Below are 24559 nucleotides of genomic sequence, written 5' to 3'. Positions count from 1 at the left end.
GTCCCCCTCTCTCTCTGCCCCACCCCCACTTGTGCTCTCTCAAAAAATAAATAAGCATTAAAAAAAAAAAGTAGAGAGACTTTGGGAATCTATAAATTGTTTACTTTAAGCATGGAATCTGAGGGTGGGGGGTGACAAGAGATGAAACTAAAGAAGCAGGCAGAACTCAGCTTATGAAGGACTTTATGAGCCATGATTCCAGGAGTCTAAAAGGCTATAGAAGGTCAACAGGGAAGTCAAAGGATCATCTTTGTTCTTAAAAAAAAAAAAAAAAAAAAAAAAAGATAGCTCTGGCTGCAGTGTGGCGAATGGATTGAAAGGAAGTAGAACTAACTGGATGCAAAGAGATCAGCTGTGGGACTTGTAAACTGTGTAAGGAAGGCATGACAAGGAGCTAGATTAAGTCAGTGACTGTAGGGTTAAATATTTGAGAGATCTTAGTAAGTAGAACTTCTCTTCTTTGAAGAAATTTCTATTCAAGTCGTTTGCCTATTTTTTAATTGGGTTGTTTGTCTTTTTGTTGTTGAGCTGTAAGAGATCTTTATATATTCTGGGTACTAGAACCTTATCAGATATATGATTTGCAAAAAAACCACAAGGGTTTTTAAAATAAGTTGCATGCTGTGTCTCTATTCTTCCTACTAGGTCAGCTACCACCTTGAAATGAGCTTTTTTGAAGTATATAATGAAAAAATTCATGACCTTCTGGTTTGTAAAGGTGAAAATGCGCAGAGAAAGCAACCAGTAAGATTGAAACAATTTATAATTTGCTTTTAATTTGTTTTTGTAAATGCATGTAGTTATATTGGTTCTCAAGATGATCTAGAGAGCTTACATTTTGACTAAAATTGCTGTTAAATGATAGCAAATGCTTGGAATCTACAGTCTAAATAAGTAAATCAATAGTAAATAAGCTGAATGTTATTGTGAGTGGAAATTAACTTAGGTATCAAATTTAGCCTCTTGTAAAGCAAATATTGTATACAAATTAAAGATAAAATATTTGTTCCAGAGCTGAGTCGGACCACTTAAGTCAAATGCCAAATCCCTAAAAGTCTATAAAGCCAAAAACCAGAAGTTTAAAAACTGTGTTGTTATTATAGAATATGTATCTTACCAGATCATTTAGCAAATTGATAACATTTCTGGTTACAAAGTTTAAAATGTATAATGTAAAACTGAAAACAATTTTAACTGTCTGAAATTTATCGAACATATTTTAGAGTCATATTTAGAAGCATAGAGATACTAGTTACTGCAGGTCTTAAGAATATAGAACTAGTAAGATATTTGATGCTACAGTCAACTGTAGCATATTGTGTGATTAGAAAACAGTTTGGATATTGAAATTGTCTTAATGCCTTACAGATTTGTGTTTGGGAGAACCTTTATATTTACCCCTGGGTCAAGTAAAGGCAAATCTCTTTGCCTTAAACTCAAAATATAGACAAAAAAATCATTTAAAATTATATTTTATATGAAATAATTTGTCATGCCCTTAATAGTGCTAATGTTTGCTTCCACTAGCTGAGAGTAAGGGAGCATCCTGTTTCTGGACCATATGTTGAAGCTCTGTCAATGTAAGTGTTTGGCTCAGCAAGAGCAAGGAGAAAAGAAATGAGTAGAGTGAATATTGTTCTCATTTGCCTCCCCAGCTTTGAAACCCTGGATAACTATTTAGCCTTCTACTCTTAATATTATTCAAATAACCATTCCTTCTCTTTCCAACTAGAGTGTGGGCTGCGTGTTTTTGTATTTGTTTATGTATTTCACATGTGTAAAGTGCCGAGCATAGAGTGTTATGCTGTGTGTGAAATACTTGATTTTTCTCCCTACCCCCCGCCTTTTCCCTATTAAGTTAAGCCTTCCCTCTTGAGCTGCTTTATATATCTATTACTTGAAGCTGAAGAGGAGAGAAGGTAATAAGATAAGGTCAGTGTTGAGAGTGTGAAACATACTGAGTCATTTACTTCATCTTTCAACACTCCAAATGCTTTCTTATTTTTTATTTTTATTATTTTTATTATTTATTTATTTATTTATTTATTTATTTTTATTTTTTTTTTCAACGTTTATTTATTTTTGGGACAGAGAGAGACAGAGCATGAACGGGGGAGGGGCAGAGAGAGAGGGAGACACAGAATCGGAAACAGGCTCCAGGCTCCGAGCCATCAGCCCAGAGCCCGACGCGGGGCTCGAACTCACGGACCGCAAGATCGCGACCTGGCCGAAGTCGGACGCCCAACCGACTGCGCCACCCAGGCGCCCCTATTTATTTATTTTTTAATTTACATCCAAGTTAGTTAGCATATAGTGCAACAATGATTTCAGAAGTAGATTCCTTAATGCCCCTTACCCATTTAGCCCATCCCCCTCTCCCACAACCCCTCTAGCAACCCTCTGTTTATTCTCTATATTTAAGAGTCTCTTATGTTTTGTCTCCCTCCCTGTTTTTGTATGATTTTTGCTTCCCTTCCCTTATGCTCATCTGTTTTGTATCTTAAATTCCTCATGAGTGAAGTTGTATGATATTTGTCTTTCTCTGACTAATTTTGCTTAGCATAATACCTTCCAGTTCTATCCACGTAGTTGCAAATGGCAAGATTTCATTCTTTTTGATTGCCGAGGAATACTCCATTGTATATATATATACCACATCTTCTTTATCCATTCATCTGTCGATGGACATTTGGGCTCTTTCCATACTTTGGCTATTGTCGATAGCGCTGCTATAAACATAGGGGTGCATGTGCCCCTTCGAAACAGCACACCTGTATCCCTTGGATAAATGCCTAGTAGTGCAATTGCTGGGTTGTAGGGTGGTTCTATTTTTAGCTTTTTGAGGAACCTCTGTACTGTTTTCCAGAGTAGCTGCACCAGTTTGCATTCCCACTAAATGCTTTCTTAAGGGAAAGGGAAAGTGATTAGGAATGGATTCAGCTCCATTTAATAAAACTGGGATTATGTTAAGATCCATACATACCAGCATATCCACCCCCATGTATACATCAAGTGTATGTTTTGGTCTCATGAATTAGACTTGAAAATTATAATGTTAAGAGCTAAGCTGCTTCATTAATTAAAATCATGCTTTTTGGTAAAATTAAAGCATTTTATTTTCTACCCTTCAAGAATGGAGATAGTGAAAGATTCTGTGAGAATCAGTATAATAATACCTATGAATTATTCAATTGTGGTCGTTAGAGAGTAATTATATAATTGAGAGGTTATTATATTATGAGAATAAGAGTGTAATAATCAGTTAAATTGATTTTGTCTTCTTTTTAAAAATAGGAATGTTGTCAGTTCTTACTCTGATATCCAGGTAAGATTGATTGTGTTTTATTTTCTTTCCACTAGATAAAGATCATAATCTTAAGTATTCATAAGAATATTTCTCCTTAATTACTACTTACATAAGTAAAAAGTTAATCTTGTTAATTCATTATGAGCTGATTTTGTTTGTTAAACTTTAATCAAAAGAATTACTCTTCTTAACTAAAAATAAAAATTGACCATCATAGTAGCTGAGAGTTATTGAAATAGCATTTTAAAAATATGATTTGCCTGGCTGGCTCATTTGGTAGAGCATGTGACTCTTGATCTTGGGATTATGAATTTGAGCCCCAAGTTGGGCGTAGAGATTACTCAAACGTAATAAAATCTTAAAAAAAAAAAATAAAGGTGTGATTTCCTGTTTCAGATATCTGTGATGGAAACAAAATTGACAATGGGAATACAAATTATTAAATGATAAACATGTATTTATTTCATTTTATAAACAGATTATAAAGCATATATGTTGCCAAACATGCTTACGTAACTTTTTTGTTCCTTAATTTGTTCTGATAAATTTTAGTGTACACTTCTGACCTCCCTCTCTTCTTTCCTCTAAGAGTTGGCTAGAATTGGGAAATAAACAAAGAGCGACGGCTGCTACTGGTATGAATGATAAAAGCTCCCGATCACATTCAGTTTTTACCCTGGTGATGACCCAGACCAAGGTATTCTTTCTGTTGATTATTTTCTTAGGTAAAATAACGACTGTATTCAGGTTTTATGTTTTTCTTATTTTATTCTTTAAATCAAAGGTAAGAGTATAGTAATCTATATATATATAACATAATTGGAATTGAGTATACACAATAACCGAATGACTTTTAGTATATATGGCAGGGTTTTTTTTTGCTGTTTAAAAAGTCAATAACATGATTATTAATTTATATTATTGGTGTTATCATATCAATATATGATAATAGGTTATCAATATATGGTAATTGTATAGTATTTGGAAAAACCTATCAGAAAGTCAGAGATTTTAAAAAATTCAGCCATAGGTTCCGCTACTCAAATAAAACATCTCTAAATATTTTGGCATATTTTAGTTATTTTACAGTCACACTTAAACACATTTACAAGATCTGCAACAATTTTATGCTATTAAAATTCTTTGCCAAATATAATTTTTCATAGCTGTGAAATATTCCATTGACTATTCCAGTTCCTCAAGTTTTTCTCTACTGTTGGACATTTATGTTGCTTTTAAATACCTTGCTCCTTTAATGCTGGGATAAACGACACCTTTGTGTTCGTTAAGCTTTTGCTCTATTTATGGCTGTTTTCTTAATAGAGAAGTTGTGAGTTTTTCTCTCTTTAAAGTCACTTCTTTGTGGCATAATGCAAGCATTGCTCCATATATTCTTGGATATGTATGCGTTATAAGTTGTCACAGATTCATGAAGGGATAGTTTCAAAAATAAATGAGTCGTTTGTAATCTTGTATAACTTTCCATTTCAAGACTTGCATTGATAGCAAGTCATAGGAGAATTTATGACATTATTTTACTATCATTTTGCTACAGGTAGAATCTGTGGAAGGTGAAGAACATGATCACAGAATAACAAGTCGGATAAACTTGATAGATCTGGCGGGCAGTGAACGCTGCTCCACAGCTCAGACTAGTGGAGAGCGCCTGAAGGTAAATATGAGGCTTTGGTAGGGCACCTGGCTGGCTCAGTCAGTGGAGCATGTGACTCGATCTCGGGGTTGTGAGTTCGATCCCCACGTTGGGTGTAGAGATTAATTAAAGAAGTAAAATCTTTACCAAAAAATATGAGGCTTTTCTGATTTTGATAAAACTTATTCCCCACGGCATTATTTTTAGGAGATTAATATTAAATATATTTAGCAAGAGCAACAGCAACAATAAAAAACAAAAACAAAAAACTTTACGTGCAATTTATGGATTGCATTGCTGTGGTTTAAAAAGAGATCTTTACTTTTTGTTTATGTTTACTTTTTAAAGAAAATAAGTAAATTTTGAGTTGTAAAAAGGTGGTAGTTTATGGTAGAAAATATTTACTCAATAATTATGTGAGGGAAGGAATATATTTTGTGAAATAAAGTTATTGCTGAGCAGTTATTTTAAATTAGATGTTATTATCTTGTATGCAGGAAGGTGTGAGTATTAACAAGTCCCTGCTCACATTGGGAAAGGTTATATCTGCGCTTTCTGAACAAGCAAACCGGAAGAGAGGTTTTGTTCCTTACCGTGAATCTGTCCTTACATGGCAAGTATCTTTTGAAGTACAAAGAATTGTATAAAATATAGTGAATACTGTGGGGAAAAGAACAATTGACTGACTTCATGTAGCTTTGGGACAGAGCAGAAGTGCTTAGTGGTGTGAATTCTGGAGCCGGCCTACATGGATTTGAATCTCAGCTCTGCATCGTATAAACTATGTGACTTTGGTCAAATCCTTATTACTCTAGTCTGTTTCCTCCTCTGTAAAATGGGATAATAACAATGCCTATCTTTTAGGGTTATAGTGAAGATTAAATAATTAATGTAAAACTCTTAATACATAGTATGTTCTATATCCATGTAAGCACCTGTTACTATACTTACTATTTTTAGTGCTTAATGTTTAATGTTTGAGCATACATGATATCACCGAACATGTTGGTACGTGTGTAAAGTGAAATTGTCTTGTTTATTTGGCTAGCGTTTTAAGCGTTCAATATGTGTTTTCATTAATGAATATGTTTTCATAAATCAGATACATTACATTCAAATTACATCTGTATAGATTTAATATCTACTTGTGACAAGCATTAATACATAATAATTCTGGTAAGGACTGTATCTCTACTTGACAGCAACATGTCTTTACAATTGGCTTATTAGAAGGTAGTTGTCGCCTCACAACACGTAAGGGAAAATCTGATTTTTGTGTGTGTGCCTTTTGAAAGTTAAAGAATAGTGAAATTCATTCTGCATTAATAAAGATAGGCATGTTAGTCTCATACTACCTTTTTTCTTCTAAAATAAGGCTTTTGCGTATAGTAGAAAACAAAATTTTTGTTTATATGTCCATTCATCATATTCAATATGAGCACCTGTTCAGAAAGGTTGTGGTAGCACTGGAAATACAGGGATGAGCGACATACATCGTTTGTTTCCTGAAGTAGCTCAGAGTCTAGCCTGGGGAGAGGGAAGAGCTACCTTACTAAATACTCGATGGTTAGCCATATTTTAAAATCTTTGCACTGGTTATTGTTTCACGAAACAATATAAAAAGTATAAAAGGAAATAAAATGTTCATGAGATCTAAAAGTAGCTACAAATATCAAAAAAGCTCTGAATGGTGGGGTGCCTGGCTGGTTCAGTCGGCAGAGCATGCGACTCCTGATCTCAGGGTCATGAGGTCAAGCCCTACATTGGCCATAGAGCTTATTAAAAAAAAAAAAAAAAAAAAAAAGTTCGGAATGGTGTTTGAGTGAAGAGTATAATTCTGTGTTTTATACCCTATTAGCTTGTTTTGTGGTTTCTAGATAATCACTGCTATTAAGTTGTTGTAGAAGCAAAGTCTAATTATAACTTACTTCCCTTGAAGGCTGTTAAAAGAAAGTCTGGGTGGAAACTCAAAAACTGCAATGATTGCTACAGTCAGTCCTGCTGCCAGCAACATTGAGGAAACATTAAGCACGCTTAGATACGCCAGCCAAGCCCGCATGATAATCAATATCGCCAAAGTAAATGAAGATATGAATGCTAAGTTAATTAGAGGTGACTATGTTTCTAAAAATTTAAAAATTATTTTGTAACAGTTAAATCTCAAATATTAATTTTAGTCATGAAAATGTGCAATTTAAGAAAATTAAAGATTTTTCTTTCATACTTATTTATAATAGATTTTAGTCATCATTCTACAGTGATGGTGGAAGTGAACTGGAAGGACAATGGGAAAGAGAATAAAGAAACCATCAGGAAAACTGCGTAGAAAATAGAGAGTGGGTAAAGGGGAAATAGCAAGCATAGCAAAATCATCTTACAGACTGAGCCATAGATGCATACAGCAAAATAACGATAATATTATTTATTATTTTTTCTCTTATGACCTTTTCTCCATTGTCATTCTGTTTATCAGCTCTACTCTTGCTTAGTTCATTGATCTAAAGGATAGTGATCCTGGGTGCCTGGGTGGCTCAGTCGGTTGAGCGTCTGACTCTTGATTTCGGCTCAAGTGATGATCCCAGGGTTGTGGGATTGAGCCCCGCATCAGGTTCTGTGCTGAGTGTGGAGCCTGCTTGGGATTCTCTCTCTGTCTCTCTGTCTCCCTCCCTCTGCCCCTCTTCCCTGCTCATGCACTCTCTCCATGTATAAAATAAAATACAGGGACGCCTGGGTGGCTCAGTCAGTTGGGCGTCCGACTTTGGCTCAGGTCATGACCTTGCAGTCTTTGAGTTCAAGCCCCACATCAGGCTCTGTGTTGACAGCATAGAGCCTGGAGCCTGTTTCAGATTCTATGTCTCCCTCTCTCTGCCCATCCCCTGCTCATGCTCTGTCTCTCTCTCTCTCAAAAATAAATAAAGATTAAAAAAAGAAATTATAAATAAATAAATAAATAAATAAATAAATAAATAAATAAATAAATAAGATAGTGATCTAAAGGCTTGAGTTTCTAGCAAAGGCCTAACTTCATTTATGCTAAATACTACGTTCTGTTTATCTTTTGGGAATCACCTGCTGAGGATGGGCTTGAACACCTGCTAGGAACCCTTGATTTGTACAGTTTCTCTTGGCTTATGTGGAACTACCATCTTGTCATAGTCCTTTGTCCTCTGGTCCTTTTGAGCAGCAGAGGGTGAATAGCTACTTCAGAGGAGAAGGCCAGAGAAGAACGAGTTTATTGTATCACAGTCAATTTTCTCCCTTTTGGATTCCCCTCTCTTTCACAAATAGGGCTGTTTTCATTAAAAATAAGTATTCTGACTTCCAGCTTGAAAAATCTTTGATTTTTATCAAACATGTTTTTATGAGTAAGGTTTGCCAGGGCAGTCCTGGTTTATGTCTGCTGTCTCAGTGTGATGAATAGTTCTGCCTTTCCTTCTCACAAGTGTCCCACTTTGGACACTACATTATATGGCCATAGTGTTTATGAGGCTGTGGGGGGGGGGGAATTCATTAACATGGGAGCACTTTTTCAGGTTAAGTAGGGATTTATAGGTAATGTAAGTAAAGTAAAATTGATTTCTGCAAATATTGTTTTATTTAATAATATTTAAAATTTCAAGTAAGATTGGAGGATTAAGCCTCCTGTGGTAGTTATTACATATCAGATGTTGTTAATCATGCATCTTTTTACAAATATTTAGAATTGAAAGCGGAAATTGAAAAGCTAAAAGCTGCTCAAAGAAACAGCCGAAATATTGACCCCGAACGATATAGGCTGTGCCGGCAAGAAATTACATCCTTAAGAATGAAACTGCATCAACAGGAAAGAGACATGGCGGAGATGCACAGGTGGAATGTAGTCAGTACTTCAGATGTCAGGGTGTTGTCTGGACTCATTGGACTGGTGGGGCTGCGGCTGGTGGAGAGGGAGGACCTTGGGAGGGGTCTGCAGCTCTGTTTCTCTACTTTCTGTGTGAACAGAGCAGTCCATCCCAGACTGTCATTTGTTAAATATTCCGAAGTGGCTTCCTAATCTTTATTGATGGTCTTTTGAGTCTCAGTATTATGTGTCTGGATATTTTTAACTCTATTATTTTTGTCTTTGGAAAGAGCCTGGAAAGAAAAATTTGAACAAGCCGAAAAAAGAAAACTTCAAGAAACAAAGGAGTTACAGGTATCATTTCAACTCTCTAAACTGATTTGAAAATTAAATAAAGATGACAGTAAATATGCAAATCTAATTTCTCAAATACTCATTGCATACTGACTCTGTACAAAGCAATACCATAAACAACTAGTGTAAAGAAGTGTCGAGATAAAGATTGTGATTAGTTAGAGCCCATGGCTGTGTTGGAAAGTTAAAATATAAACAAACCATCTAATTCTATTTACTTTGGTTCAACAAATATTAAATATTTGTGCTGTGCTGGGCATGGGGGTGGCCCAAGATGAATAAAATGTAGTTTTGGCCCTCAGAGAGCATGTGATCTGAAGGGAGGTTTACAAAATGTAAATAGATGACGGAAATGCAGTTTGACTTGACTCAGTTGAACCATATGACACTGCCATTTTTTAGATAAAAATGGTTGAACACTGGGAGGGTCATGGGGTCATGTGGTTCAATCTAATGCAATGAAAAGCGTATAAAAGGTAGAGAGCAGGAGATGGGAGGGAGTCATTAACTTTGATGGGGATGGTTATTAAGGAGGACTTTAAAGAGAAAAAGACAAGATTTTGTTAGGCTACCAAAGTCAAGATTTCTAAGCAGGAAGTCCCATATTCAGAATCATGGAGGGACAACACAGCTTGGATGTTCACGGAATTAACTTGTATATTAATGCTGGTGACAGATTAGACTGGAGGGAGATGCAAGATTCAGATCATGACATAGTTATGAATTTGAATTTAGGTGACTAGGAGCTACTGAAGGGCTCTAAATGGAAAGGGAGTGACGTGAGTAGACTTGTGTTTTAATAGATTATTCTGGTAATGGTGGATTTGACGGAGGAAAGACTGATGATGTGTAGGGAGGTTATTCATGTAGGAGCCTGTTACCATGTTTAAGGCAAGAGATGGTAAGAGCTTGGAGGAAAGAAGTGGTGGGGGAATGTCTAGTGGAGGAGCTGGATTCATGAGATAGAAAGGCGTTAAAATTGATAGGCGCAGAGGGTGTTTTTCGATGTGTGTGTTGAGAGAAATGGAAAAGTAAAGAATGATCCTAGGTTTCTGAAGTGTGTGCATTGCATTGTGAAATTATGAAGTCATCAGTGTGGTCGAAGAAGTCCGACGACAGTGGGTTAAAGAATGACTAAGGAAATAGAGCCATACATGTAAACCTGAAAACCTCAAGTGGGAATTGAAGGAATCAGGAAGGGGCTATGAGATTGTGGGGAAATTTTATTTTGTTCCTTTTGGTTTTGTTTCTTTAAAGGATGGAAGAGACTTAAACTTTTTTTAATTAATTAATTTATTTACTTATTTTTGAGAGAGAGCTAGAAAGCCTGAACAGGGGAGGGGCAGAGAGAGAGAGGGAGAGAGAATCTCAAACAGGCTCCATGCCGTCAGGCTCCGAGCCTGATGCAGAGCTTGATCTCAGAAACCATGAAATCATGACCTGAGCTGAAAACAAGAGTCAGACGCTTAACCCACTGAGTCATGCACCCTGACTTAAACTTTTTTATAGGAATCAAAAGCTCTTAATGGAATGAGGTTCTAAAGGGAGATGGGAGAGCATGGGTCAAGGGCAAAGGTATTGGCAGTGAAGGAAACATTTCAAATGATTGGTAGGCAAAGTATCATAAGAATTGAGCGGAAGGGTGGAATATTCCTTGGTAGTGGTCAGTCCAGCTTCACAGAAGTGAGATTTGAGTTTTAAAGATTTGGCTTTGAAGCTTGGGCAAGATTTTGATAGGCAGAAAAAAGGAAGAGTGCATTCTAGGAAAGGAAAATTATGTGAGAGTAAAGGTATAAAAGTTTAAGGTGTGCTCAGAAGAGGATGTGTAGATCAGTTTTATGGGAGCAGGCAGTTTGTATAAGGTCATAGGGAGATAAAATTGGCAGCATATGTTATGGTTAGTTTATTGATTTTCAAGCTAAGAAATTTGTTTTATCCTGTGTGAACCGGAAAGTGATTGAAACTGACCAGGGAGTTGACATTTTGAGAATACTCTTTCAGGAGCATTAATTTGGTATAGGATGTAAGATGGACTGAAGACAGGAGGAATTGTTGACAGGGTGATCAGGAGGCTGCTGCAGTCATTCAAGTATGAGGTGATAAGGGTGTGAACTAAGGTGATGGCAGCAGACACAGCAAAAGGAACTGACCCATTCTAAAGACAATTAGTCAATAAGAATAGGCACAGTTTGGGGATGATGGATTGTTGTATGAGAGGGCTGAGGATGGTGAAGATCAAAGAAAGGTTAGCATAACTCTAAAAGTCTAAGAAGTATGATGGTAAGAGTCATAGAGAAGTCATGAAGTAGAGAGTCTAAGAAACCTTTATTGAGACTTCACATACAGTGATTTTAATGTTTAACATAGACCATTTATTTTAGGTGGATTTAATAATTTGATGCTTGTCATTAAGGTTAATTTGTTTTCTCTGATCTCTACTAGAAAGCAGGAATTACATTTCAAATGGACAACCATTTGCCAAACCTTGTCAATCTCAATGAAGATCCTCAGCTATCAGAGATGCTGTTATATATGATAAAAGAAGGAACAACGACAGTTGGAAAGTATGAACCAAACTCAAGCCATGATATTCAGTTATCTGGGGTGCTGATTGCTGATGATCACTGGTATGTCATTCTTCTAAAAATAAAAAGGCACCTGTTCATTTTTAAATAGGCTTCTGTATCTTGGTAATGTATGGTTTCCTTCACATGAGGCGTTCATTTATACTGATTCTTTGGTATAATTCTTCGAACGCATCTTTTAGCCAAGGCAACCTGACATTCTGAGTGTTTCGCAAGGAAGATAGGTTAATTACTCTCAGTGTGAGGTACAGTGTAATGCTATTTCTGTTTTGGTGTATGTGATCTCTTGGTTGAGGGATCATTTCTTTTCTTGGAATGATAATCATTGACATTAAACTAAACTTCCATCCATCTTTTTTTATTTTTTAAGTTTATTTTAAGTAATCTCTACACCCAATGTGGGGCTTGAACTCACGACCCCAAGATCAAGAGTCACATGCTCTTCTGAGTGAGCAAGCCAGGCACCCCAAACTTCTATCCATCTTACATGGCAAGATTTTTGGTTGGATTGACAAATTAAAAGTTTTTTGTTCGATGTGAATTTTGTTCATATGAATTGAATGATTATATACATATTGTTGGGATGACAGTGTATGTAAACTGTTTTGGCTCCATGTTTTCAAGACTCATTCATGTTGATGTTCTTTTATTTTTACTGCTGTGAAGTATCTTATTAGGTGTATTTATCTATCTTTTATATTATTACAGTATATTTCTTGTTGATAGACATTTGGATTGTTTCTAATTTTTTGTTACCACGTTACTGCTGTGTCTATTCTTATACATGCCTCTGGGTACAAATGTGGAGAGTTTCTCTAGAGTAAGTTTCTCAGATGATAAACTGAGATGCGAGCCTTCAAGTGGTAGCCAGTAGGAACTTGGGAGGCCTGACCTACCAGACCAGTCATGTTTAACTGTGAGCAGCCTTTCCGTTTACCCTGTTCTGCTGTATAAATATTATGATGGTCTAATTATGCTAAAATAATATTAATTTTTAAAGTTTGGGAAACACTCTTAGATTATATCTAAGAATACTTGAGATTATAGGATATGTTCTTATTCAACTTTACTTCAAAGTAATTTCAAATTGTTTTCCAAAATAATTTTCAATTTGTTTTCCAAAGTGTTTTCCAAATTAGTTTTCCAAAATTTGTTTTCTAAATTTGTTTTCCAAGATGATTATGAGTTTTTACTTCCATTGGCATTGAGAGTACCTACTATTCTATATCCTTGTCAACACTTGGTATGCTCAGACTTTAATTTATGCCAGTATGGTAGACATGATATGGTATCTCATTGTGGATTCTTTTTGCATTTCTTTGACTAATGGTCTTTCATGTATTGGCCATTTTAGTTTTCTTTTATTTTTTAAATGTTTATTTATTTTGAGAGAGAGAGAGAGAGCAAGTGGGCGAGGAGCAGAGAGAGGGGGAGAGAGAGAATCCCAAGCAGGCTCTGGGCTGTCAGCGCAGAGCCCAATATGGGGCTCCATCTCACGAACTGTGAGATCATGGCCAAAATCAAGAGTCAGGCATTTAACCACTTGTGCCACCCAGGCGCCACTAGTTTGTCTTTCTGTGACTTGCCTATTTATGTCTTTGGTCTGTGTTTTAGTTGGATTGTTTTTTTACTTGGTAATTTGTAAGAGTTCTTTATATATTCTCATTGCCAAGCCTTTGTTTTGTGTGTTGCAAGTATCTTTTTTTTCCAGTGTGTAGTTTATCTTTTCACTCTCTTATTGTGCCTTAGGATGGATCAAAGTTCTTCATTTTATTGTAGTACATAGCATCAATCTTTTCCCTTTACAACAGTTGTGTCTTCTTTAAGAAATCCTTTCCACGCTGAGGTCATAGAGATGTTCTAAATTTTCTTCTAGATGTTTTGAAGTTTTGCTTTCACATTTAAGTCCTTAAGTAGTTCTGGGGTTTTTTGTTTGGTGCGAAGTAGGGATCTAAATTCATTTATTTCTCATGTGAATCACCAATTCTCCCAGTATCATATATTAAATAGTATAATTGTTTCTTTTGTGATCTGTAGTGTTCATATAAAAAATTTCCAAAAATTTGGGAATTTGGGAAAAATTTGGGAATCTTTTTCTTCTCACTAATACTCTCCATAGTCTTAATTGTTTGAGCTTTATAATGTCTTTGTATCTAGTATGGCAAATCCCCTTCTTCAGGTCCTTTTGTTCTTCTATTAGTTCACTGCTTTCTATAACAAATAAATCTACTATTATTTACACCAGTGGCAAAGATACATGACATAATCCCAAAGTGTTAATAGTCCAGTAGGGGACTAGGAAGTCCCCTGCTTGCCTGGCAGTCTGTATTTCCCCTTTTAGTACACTCATCACTATTGTCTTACTCACCACACAGTGAGCTTTATGACAGCTGGGTTTGTGTCTGTCTTCATTGCTGACACATATCTAGTACATGGGGGCTTAATGAATGAAAGAACTTCAGTAGCTATCAATGTGTATTAATGTTACACGGGTCTTGCATTCTTAGTGCTTAGAAGTAAAGTCCACTTATAGTTTGAATCCTAAAGACAAGCTTCTAGCATTTAAAAAAAAAAATTGTTTTTAAGTTTATTTATTTTGAGAGAGAGAGTGTGGGAGGGGCAGAGAGAGACGGAGAGAGAGAATCCCAAGCAGGCTCTGTACCATCAGTACAGAGCCTGATGTGGGGCTTGAACTCATGAACTGTGAGATCATGACCTGAGCCAAAACCGAGTCAGACACTTAACCAACTGAGCCACCCAGGCACCCCAAGCTTCTAGCATTTAAGTTGGTCCTTGAAGGGTGGAAGCGATAACATTCTTCCTATGTTGAAGAAATGACTCAAAAGAGAGAAGCTGATGTCAAGGCAAATTCAGGGTTCTGATATGGATGGTTGAGTATAAGATAGGATTCTTATGGGGAAACAGTGATGGATAAAGAATGTTGGTGGTTGAAGCCAGATTGTGGAGAGTTCAGAATGCCAGACCAAGGAATTTTGATGTTAGAGTAGATAGACCTAGGAGAGAGAAGGAATCAGAACAAGTAGATATTGTTTAAATCTTTACCTAAGACCCTAGACTGGTAGGAAGGATGTATTGCTTAGGGGTGAGCTATTCCTTCCAGATTCTTTTCTCTAGATGCTCCATTTGAACTGTTATTCTTTAATTATAGATCTTGGAGCCGAATCAACAGCTAGAGGTTTTGGGTTAGGACTCAGCTTTTGCTGCTGTTTTTTCCTCTTTGTCAAGTTAATCCAAAGATGACTTTGGGGTGTCTTTCCTATTCTCTAAATAAAAAGACTCAAAGGAACATGTAGCATTTATAGCTGATTTTCCATAGTGTCAGGGTCCAGTTAATTAGATTTAAGGAGTCTAATCTAAGCATCTAAGTGCTTCCATGCTTTTCCTTCTGTATTACCCTACTTTTCATGAGAAGAGAATGTTTGTTTTCCTATGCATCTTTAAAACTCCTACATAAAACCAGAAATTAAAAAATAAAACACTTAAAACTGTTTCATTCATAGGTCACTATTGTCAATCTTCTAATGCTTTTTCCTTGAATTTATTTCATTTTATTTTTGGGGAGAGGATTGGTATTTTTTAAAAGTAGTTGTTATCAAAATATATACAGTGAACATCCTTCCTACCACTGGTGGACAGAATTGCTAAATAAGCCAGGCTTTTTTTCACCAAAAGTTCAAAATATAGTTGGAGGAAAATAAAAGAATTTTAAGTTTTTTTGGTCAGAAATTGATATGAGCCTTAACACCAAAGGAATAGCCCAAGCAGGATGATTTCATATTGCCCATTTCTTACTTTTTCGTCTGTCTTGTAATTATAACAATGTGCTTCTTATCTTAACAGTATTATAAACAATTCTGATGGGATAGTGAGTATCATCCCAGTTGGAGAGGCAAAGACATATATAAATGGAAAACATATTTTGGAATCCACAGTATTACATCATGTAAGTTAGCTGGTGCTAAAAATATAACAAATTGTTTCACTTTGGGTAAGTTTTTTAATTCATGTGAATCCCAGTTTTCTCCTAAGATAAGGTAGTGAACTAGATTAAGGATTTTTTAGTTCTAAAATTATCTTTTCTATTAATTTACTAATTGCCTTTGTGTAAAGACACAGGTTGTATCACTGTAAACCCGTACCTGAAGAGCTGACCACTGATGACATCATTATATGTCCAGTAAAGAGCTGGGCTTTGGAATTAGGCCAGACAAGGTTGAAGCCCTGGTCATTTGCTAGGTGATCTTTGAAAAAAATTATTTAACTAGGGTGATTATATATCACCCAAAGCGGGACACTTTTGAGAGCATTTTCTTTTCTTTTCTTTTTTTTTAATGTTTATTTATTTATTTTTGAGAGAGAGAAAGCATAGGCCGGGGAGGGGCAGAGAGAGAAGTAGACACAGAATCTGAAGCAGGCTTCAGGCCCTGAGCTGTTAGCACAGATCCTGATGCAGGGCTTGAACCCACAGACCATGAGATTATGACCTGACCTCAACCGACTGAGCCACCCAGGCACCCCGAGAACATTTTCAATAATTACAGTGGGAGAACAGGCATAAACCAGTGTGTTGCAGACAAAGCAAGACCTTTGGTCACTTCATATATATCCTACTTTTCGGGGTAGGGGAGGCTTAAATGAAATAATGTATAGTTCTTAACACAGTGTTTGCAAATTGTAAGCTCAGCAAGTGCTTATTGTTAATTAAGTTCTGTGCTCTTTAGCTTCCTCATTCCTAAAGTTGAAAAAACAGTAGTGTCTCATTGGGTTGTTGTGAGACATAAATGAGATAATGTATATGTAAGTGGTTTCACACAGTGATTGGCATATAGAAAATATTTAATGTTAGTTGCTATGATTTTTATTTTTATTATTACCATATTAGATTATATTGAATTGTTGAGATTAATGATTTGTCCTATGTAAGTTTGTGGTTCAAACTCACCTCAAGTAGTAAATTTTTTGTGTGCTTTAGGGTGATCGGGTGATTCTTGGTGGAGATCATTATTTTAGATTTAATCATCCAGTAGAAGTCCAGAAAGGAAAAAGGCCATCTGGTAGAGATACTCTTATAAGTGAGGGTCCAAAAGACTTTGAATTTGCAAAAAATGAGTTGCTCATGGCACAGAGATCACAGTAAGTATTATTGTTAATAAGAAATAGTAAGAATATGAGAGCAGTCTACAAGAGAGAGTTAATCCTATTGTGTGTCTCCAGTATTAATTCTTTGGGTGTTAGTTTCTGGTGATATGATCTTTCTCTTGGCACATTCATTCATTTAACAGCATTTATTGAGCAGATGTTATGTATCTGTCACCATACTAGGAAATACAAAACATAGCTGAAAGTTAACTACTCCCCTGGAGGAATTTATCATCTCATGGTCTGAGAGATAGTTGTGATAGAGTTCCATGACAGAGTCCTACACTGTGTGCAGTTTATGGAGTGAGGGGTACTCTTAGCCCCAACCAGGAATCAGCAAAGTTTTCTAGGTGATAAGAAGACATCCAATGGAATGGAGTCCCAAGAGACTGTTAGAAGTTAGCCAGCAGAACAGGGAGAGTATAACCTTTTTTTTCTTTGCCCCATTTTTAGTTCCTGCAATATTGTAGGATTTCTAATTTAAGCAGTATCCTAGTAAACTAATTGGTGAAGTATACGTAAATAAATTACTATGGAGTTTGGACTTTATCTTAAAGAATATGGAGTCATTAAAGAATTTTAAGCAGACAAGAGACAGACATGATCAGAAATCACGTTTTTAGAGCTCACCATGAGCCAAGTCTGGAGAATGGATTAGAGTCAGAGTGAGTGTAGATTGCAAATGCAGTTCAGAGATTGTCGAAGTCAGAGAAGTACAGTGTGGTGGGATCTGAGAGAGAGTATCAAGGAGGAAGAATCAACCAGGCTTGATGAACAAAGAAGATGAAAAGAGGAGGAATCAGAATGACTGTTATGGACTGGGATAATCCTACTTTATCTTTTTTTTTTTTTTTTAATTTTTTTACATTTATTTATTATTGAGAGAGAGATACAGAGCATGAGCAGAGGAGAGGTAGAGAGAGGGGAAGACACAGAATCTGAAGTAGGCTCCTGGCTCTGAGCTGTCAGCACAGAGCCCGATGCAGGGCTCAAACTTATGAACTGTGAGATCATGACCTGAGCCAAAGTCAGTCGCCCAACCAACTGAGCCACCCAAGCATCCCCATACTTTGTTTATCTTTTAAAAGTCTGAACTTGCTTTTGCTCTTTTTAAAAAACATTATGGTACAATATATGTAACATAAAATTTACTACTTTAATCATTTTAAAATGTATATTTCAATGGTATTAAGTATGTTTGCAATGTGTACAGCCATCAAACTATTCATCACCCCCAAATGAAACTCTGTACCATTAAACTGACTCTCCATTCTCCCTCTGGCCCCCCTCCTGCCCTGGGCCCTGGTCACTGCTAGCCTCCTTTCTTTTGCTATTCTTTTTTCCAGTAAAATTGGGAATGGAAATTTCTATACAGTACTTGCTAAAGCATTGATTTTATTGGGAAGAAAGAAACTTTTAGTTTTCTGTATTTCTTGATGCTTTTTCCCTTACATATTGAAAGATGACAATGCTAATTTAATGTTTTGACTTATCAAAATGTCAAATTATTATAGATGGTTGAAAACATATTATACTATCTATTTTATCAGCTCTCATATTATTTTTAGTTATTTCAATTTTTTCCTAATCTATGACTTAAACGTGAATTAAAAGTTACTGATATTTGAAATAAAATTTTTGTAGTAACCATTATTAAACATAAAATTTTATGTTTATTGTAATGTTAGCTATAAGATTTACTGCAGTGTTCACTATGACATCATATTTTTATATGACTTATTTTCTTTAAGATTAGAAAAATATATTTACTTAAATATCAGGTATCTGCTGTAGTAACCAAATTAGAAATAAGCAAATTTTTATCCTTTTATATTGTGTGGTGTAAACAATTCTAAGAGCAGTAAAAGTTTAAGAATACTGTTGGTTGAGTATCAGGAAATTTTGAGTTTAAAATTTTTGTTTAGTGGAAACATTTTAAATTGATTAAGAACTATGGTATATAGAGGATTCTTAATATATTCTGTGAATATCTTGCTACTTTGTAGACTTGAAGCAGAAATAAAAGAGGCACAATTGAGAGCGAAGGAAGAAATGATACAAGGAATCCAAATTGCAAAAGAAATGGCTCGGCAAGAGCTTTCCTCTCAAAAAGCTGCATACGAAAACAAAATAAAAGCATTGGAAGCAGAACTGGTAAAAGGCAGAACTGGTTTTCTCTTTCTCTGCGGGTGCACCCCAAGTAACGTATTGGCTGTAAAATTGATTGTATCCCTAGATATCAAAGATTAGAGATAAAACCACAGTGGGTCCTGGCTTTCTTTAATTTTACTTTAGAAAGCAAGTTAGCAGTAGACAAATGGCTGCTGGAAGACGAAGAAAAATCGAAAAGCTTCTGTTCTTTTTTACGAGAAGGCCCTTCTTGCCTGAAAGCTTACATCTTGGTGATGCTCACAGCTCTGCTCTCACATCATCACACAAATATTTCAAAAGGGACATCTTGCATTCCCACAACCCATTTTAGAGGAGAATGCTCTACAAGGTTTGACTTGTGATACTTATTCTAAGTTAGATTAGTCAGGCTGAATTAGGTAGAGGAACTACAGGGCACCTTTCTATTGGTGAGTGGATTTCTTACACACTGATTAAAGAAATGGACTCTCGTACACTTTTATTATTATTTTTGGAAAAATGCTGTGTATTTTTGCCCTAGTTATTTTTTATTATTGTTCTTTAAAGAAAGAAGAGTCTCAAAGGAAGAAAATGCAGGAAATAAATAACCAAAAGGCTAATGACAAAATCGAGGAATTAGAAAAGGCAAAACAGCGTCTTGAACAAGAAATATATGTCAACAAAAAGCGATTAGAAATGGAGACTTTGGCTGCAAAACAGGTAATTTCATTTTGTAGGTACTTGGCTGTATTCTGAGCAACAGTTGGATTTTTTTTTTTTTAGGAACTTAAGGGACCTGAGAAGAGATGGCTGAATCTGGGTCTCCAGATGAGAAGGGCTCTTCTTTTTGTTTTGATTAAGATCACTTTATACATATATATATATATATATATATATATATATATATACACACACACACATATATATTTTTATATAAATATATAAATTTTATAAATTTTATACATTTTATACATATGTACATTTTATACATTATATATATACATTTTATATATAAATATATACATTATATATATGTATATATATATATGTGTGTGTGTATATATATACACATACATACATATATATATATATATGAATGAAGGGCTTTTCTTGCCTGAAATCTTACATCCTGGTAATGCTCGCAGCTCTGCTCTCACATCATCACACAAATATTTCAAAAGGGACAGAGCTCTTATTTCTAGCTGGTTCTATTACCGTTTTTTTTTTTTTTTTCCCCTTGTTATGCTTCCACAACTATCCTGTGATCAGTCATGCCAAATAATGTAAGTGAATGAAATAGTGCTAGGGCACAATATGTGGAAGGAAGAAAGACACAGCTCTAATACTGGGTCACATTCTAATGTCAGAATGAAGCTTTCTCCATCTGTGAAAAGAGTGGCCAGCAGGCTCCTTGCCTGAGTGACTCTTAAGAGAACTCACAGTAGGGTGTTTGTTATCCCAGTTGTATGAACTCAATCACTGAAACTTTTGTCATCTCAGTGAGGACAGAGGCATCTTCCAGGCGCTGACTCACATTAATCAAGTTCACAAGACTGAAGCATAAAACCAGAATGTCAGTATTTTAATATCTTCAATTACCTTTTAATCAACCTTTGGCTATTCTTTCTTCTTACATTAGTGGTTCTTAAAGTATGGTCTCTAGACCAGCTACATCAGCATTACTGTTCGAAATGCAGTCTGAGTCCCCACTCCAGAAACTACTAAATCAGAAACTCTGGAAGCAGGGCCCAGGATCCATTCTAACAAGTCTTGCATGGAATTCTGACAAATACTAAAGTTTGAGAAGTGCTGTTTTTATCTCTGCTTTGATTCCTTGTATCTTAACCTCAAAGTTTTATCCTCAAGTGGCAATTTTATTTTTCTTTTTTCCAAGTTTTGTGGCAAGAGTATGGGTAGAAGAAAATACCTCTAGTAACCCCAAAGTTCTGATACAATAATATAGTGATGGTACATTACCCTAGGACACAAAGTGCCTAGTGAATCACTTGAGAGTCTTAAAAGAAAAAAAAAGCTGTTTAAATCTTGAAAACAGTAATTATTAATGGGCTATTTGTATCAAATGAGGTTTTCTTGGTGTCTTTTAAATGTAAGTCTATTTAGTCAACAGATGAACTCTTTTGAGTTTTTTTCTCTTTTTTTTTCCTGAAGGTTTTTTTTTTAACTTCCTATCAATGGGAAGAACAAGATTAATTTATGTCATCAGAAATTCCTAATGATTTTGTTATGGGGCAAATTTCATAAAGATATTTTACAAATCACTTTTTAAAAACATTTTTTGCTTAATAAAATATACAAAACTTGTATGAAAATGAGGTTTAATTATACTGTGTTACCATTATCAATTATAATTTCTCTTTTTGTATATTCTCATGTGTGGGTCTATGTGAATGAATACCAATTAGGCTTTAGAAGACCACAGCATCCGCCATGCAAGAATTCTGGAAGCTTTAGAAACTGAGAAGCAAAAAATTGCTAAAGAAGTACAAATCCTACAGCAAAATCAGAGTAATAGGGATAAAACTTTTTTAAGTGAGTATATGATGATTTTAGCAGGCATTTTCAAGTTTTATATGTTATTTCATATAATTACTAAAAAGTTACTTGCCTTTGTATATTAACAAATGGTTTATTCTAGATGTTGCTGACCTTTTGGATCTAAATAAATAAGTTTGTAGGCATGATTGTTTTAGAATATTCATATTTTAGAATATTTAGTTACAAAGGCAAATAGTAAACAAAATTTCAAGTGTTATTTTAATGTGTAAGATGTTTTTATTTTTTTTAAAATGCTTATTTATTTATTTTGAGAGAGAGAGAGTGAAAGCAGAAAAGGGGCAGAAAGAGAGGGAGAGAATCCCAAGCAGGCTCTGTACTATCAGCACAGAGCCTGACGTGGGGCTAGATCCCACAAAACGTGAATTCATGACCTGAGCCGAAATCAAGAGTCAGACGCTTAACTGACTGAGCCACGCAGGTGCCCCATGTAACGTGTTTTTAAATACAATCTCTTTTTCTGGGGCACCTGGGTGGCTTAGTTGGTTAAGTGTCTGACTTCAGCTCAGGTCATGATCTCATGGTTCATGAGTTCCAGCCCCACATCAGGCTCTGTGCTGACAGCTCAGAGCCTGGAACCTGCTTCACATTCTGTGTCTCCCTCTCTCTCTGCCCTGCCTCACTCGTGTTCTCTTTCTCTCTCAAAAATAAATAAACATTGAGGGGCGCCTGGGTGGCGCAGTCGGTTAAGCGTCCGACTTCAGCCAGGTCACGATCTCGCAGTCCGTGAGTTCGAGCCCCGCGTCAGGCTCTGGGCTGATGGCTCGGAGCCTGGAGCCTGTTTCCGATTCTGTGTCTCCCTCTCTCTCTGCCCCTCCCCCGTTCATGCTCTGTCTCTCTCTGTCCCAAAAATAAATAAAAACGTTGAAAAAAAAATTTAAAAAATAAATAAACATTGAAAAAATAATCTTTTTCTAATTTTTAGTTCTTATATTTTTTTATTTTTTTTTTAAATTTTTTTTTTCAACGTTTATTTATTTTTGGGACAGAGAGAGACAGAGCATGAACGGGGGAGGGGCAGAGAGAGAGGGAGACACAGAATCGGAAACAGGCTCCAGGCTCTGAGCCATCAGCCCAGAGCCTGACACGGGGCTCGAACTCACGGACCGCGAGATCGTGACCTGGCTGAAGTCGGATGCTTAACCGACTGCGCCACCCAGGCGCCCCTAGTTCTTATATTTAAATGGAACCTAATCATTGGGTAGTTCATCTTCTTTTTCACTCGGATGTTATTTTTCATGTATACCTCTACACTGCTGTATAGAACACGCATGTTTTTAATGTAAATGTTTTTCATTATGGAAAATTTTCAACAAACTATAAAAGTAGAGCAATTACTACAACAGATCTTATATCCCTATCATCCAACTTTAGCAATTACCAACATGTTCAGTCTTGTTTTGGTTATACTCAGTCCCCCGGCCTCCTTGGACTGCTTTGAAGCAAGTCTAAGACATTCTACCATTTGATCTATAAACACTTCACTGTGTATCTCTGAATTAGATGAGGACTCTCTTTTCTCTCTTTCTCTGTCACTCTTTAACCATAACCATGATATTATTATCAAACCTAAAAAATTAATAATAATTTCTTACACTCATCAGATTTCTAGTCTACCTTCAAATTTCCTGGATTATATCATAATTTTTTTTTTATATCTTGTTTGTTTGAATCAGGATACAAGTGTGATCCACATGTTGTGTTTGGTGGATATGCCTTTTAAGTCTCTTTTATTTATTTATTTTTATTTTATTTATTTATTTTTTAAGTAGGCTCTACGCCAACATGGGGCTTGAACTCACCACCCTGAAATTAAGAGTCACATGTTCTGCTGACTGAGCCAGCCAAGTGTCCCTTTTTAAGTCTCTTTTAATCTGTAAATTTGCTCTTCTTTTTTTCCTCTTTCCCCTTGTAATTTGTTTGTTGAAAAAATCAGGTTATTTATCCTGTAGTTTCCCACATTCTGGATTTTGCTGTTGTATCTCCATGGTGTTGCCTAACAGGTTCCTCTGCCCCTAGATTCCCCATAAAGTAGTTGTTATTTCTGTAGGCCTGTCAGACTCAGATTCAGTTTTTTAGCAGAATATTTGGTAGTTGTATTGTATACTTTCTATAACTTCTATTTTTAAACACATTTAAAACTATTATATAATATAACTGTTGTTATATCTGTTACAAGAGGTTAAAAAAATACACTCACTAATAAATCTTTTTATTCCTCTTAGGACCTAAAAACAGTGCCTTGCAATGAATACTTGATTTTTTTTACCATGTGAATAATGAGTTTTATCCTTTCAAAAAAAAGTGTTCTAATGGAATATTGGTTATAAGTTTGAGTAAAACAGAAAATATTTATGATAAAATCTGAAATTTAACTTAGGAAAGTGGAATTGTGGCCTAAGTTATTTCCCTTTTTTGTTTTGATGTCCTGAAACATATGTTTGTTTGTTTTAATTTTCAGGCAAAATAAAAAAAAGATTGTAGTTCTATATAAGTAAGGCTGTAGTATACTTTACCTAAAATTTTAAACAAATTAGAAGTTAGGAAAGAAATAAATGAGAAAAACAAATCTTTAAAGATAGAAGAAAAAGCATTGTCTTTGGCATTTCCTCTCTTACAAAATCTTTTCTGTATCAACTTTCTGTGTCACCTTCAGCACCTTTTTTCTGTATCTCCACAGGTGAAAGACCTCATTTTCTATGAAGAGTATTTTATTTCAGGCTAGAGGAGAAGTTACTCACATATTGCCCTTACTTTCTGCAATAAATAGTTAAAGCCATTTATTTGAAATCAATATATTTTTTTCAGGTGTTGGTCTGCCTAATGATAGAAGTTAGGGCTCATATGTGTATTTTGAATCTTCTCTTTGTGCTTTCTACTAGTTCAGCCAAATTGGAGCTCTATGAAACTCTCAATGATGATTCAGGAAGCGAATGCCATCAGCAACAAATTTAAAAAATATTATGTTTTTGGCAGGT

At 35.5% G+C, this 24559-nt stretch overlaps 1 protein-coding gene across 1 annotated transcript in view; it reads left to right on the top strand.

Moving 5' to 3' along the window:
• KIF14 (kinesin family member 14) overlaps positions 1-24559 on the top strand; it is a 54049-nt gene that overhangs the window by 4671 nt on the left and 24819 nt on the right. The window contains exons 4-19 of the mRNA XM_032591819.1: positions 646-744; positions 1528-1580; positions 3295-3325; positions 3897-4004; positions 4863-4979; positions 5456-5571; positions 6898-7070; positions 8660-8807; positions 9069-9132; positions 11575-11759; positions 15579-15681; positions 16711-16871; positions 18884-19031; positions 19575-19727; positions 21431-21557; positions 24464-24557. Of these exons, the coding sequence (XP_032447710.1) occupies positions 646-744; positions 1528-1580; positions 3295-3325; positions 3897-4004; positions 4863-4979; positions 5456-5571; positions 6898-7070; positions 8660-8807; positions 9069-9132; positions 11575-11759; positions 15579-15681; positions 16711-16871; positions 18884-19031; positions 19575-19727; positions 21431-21557; positions 24464-24557 (1880 nt within the window). The remainder of the gene's footprint in view (positions 1-645; positions 745-1527; positions 1581-3294; positions 3326-3896; positions 4005-4862; positions 4980-5455; positions 5572-6897; positions 7071-8659; positions 8808-9068; positions 9133-11574; positions 11760-15578; positions 15682-16710; positions 16872-18883; positions 19032-19574; positions 19728-21430; positions 21558-24463; positions 24558-24559) is intronic.

The sequence above is a fragment of the Lynx canadensis genome, chromosome F1 (assembly GCF_007474595.2).
Source record: "Lynx canadensis isolate LIC74 chromosome F1, mLynCan4.pri.v2, whole genome shotgun sequence".
In the NCBI taxonomy this organism is placed as follows: Eukaryota; Metazoa; Chordata; class Mammalia; order Carnivora; family Felidae; genus Lynx; species Lynx canadensis.
This window is presented reverse-complemented; position numbering and strand designations above follow the sequence as displayed.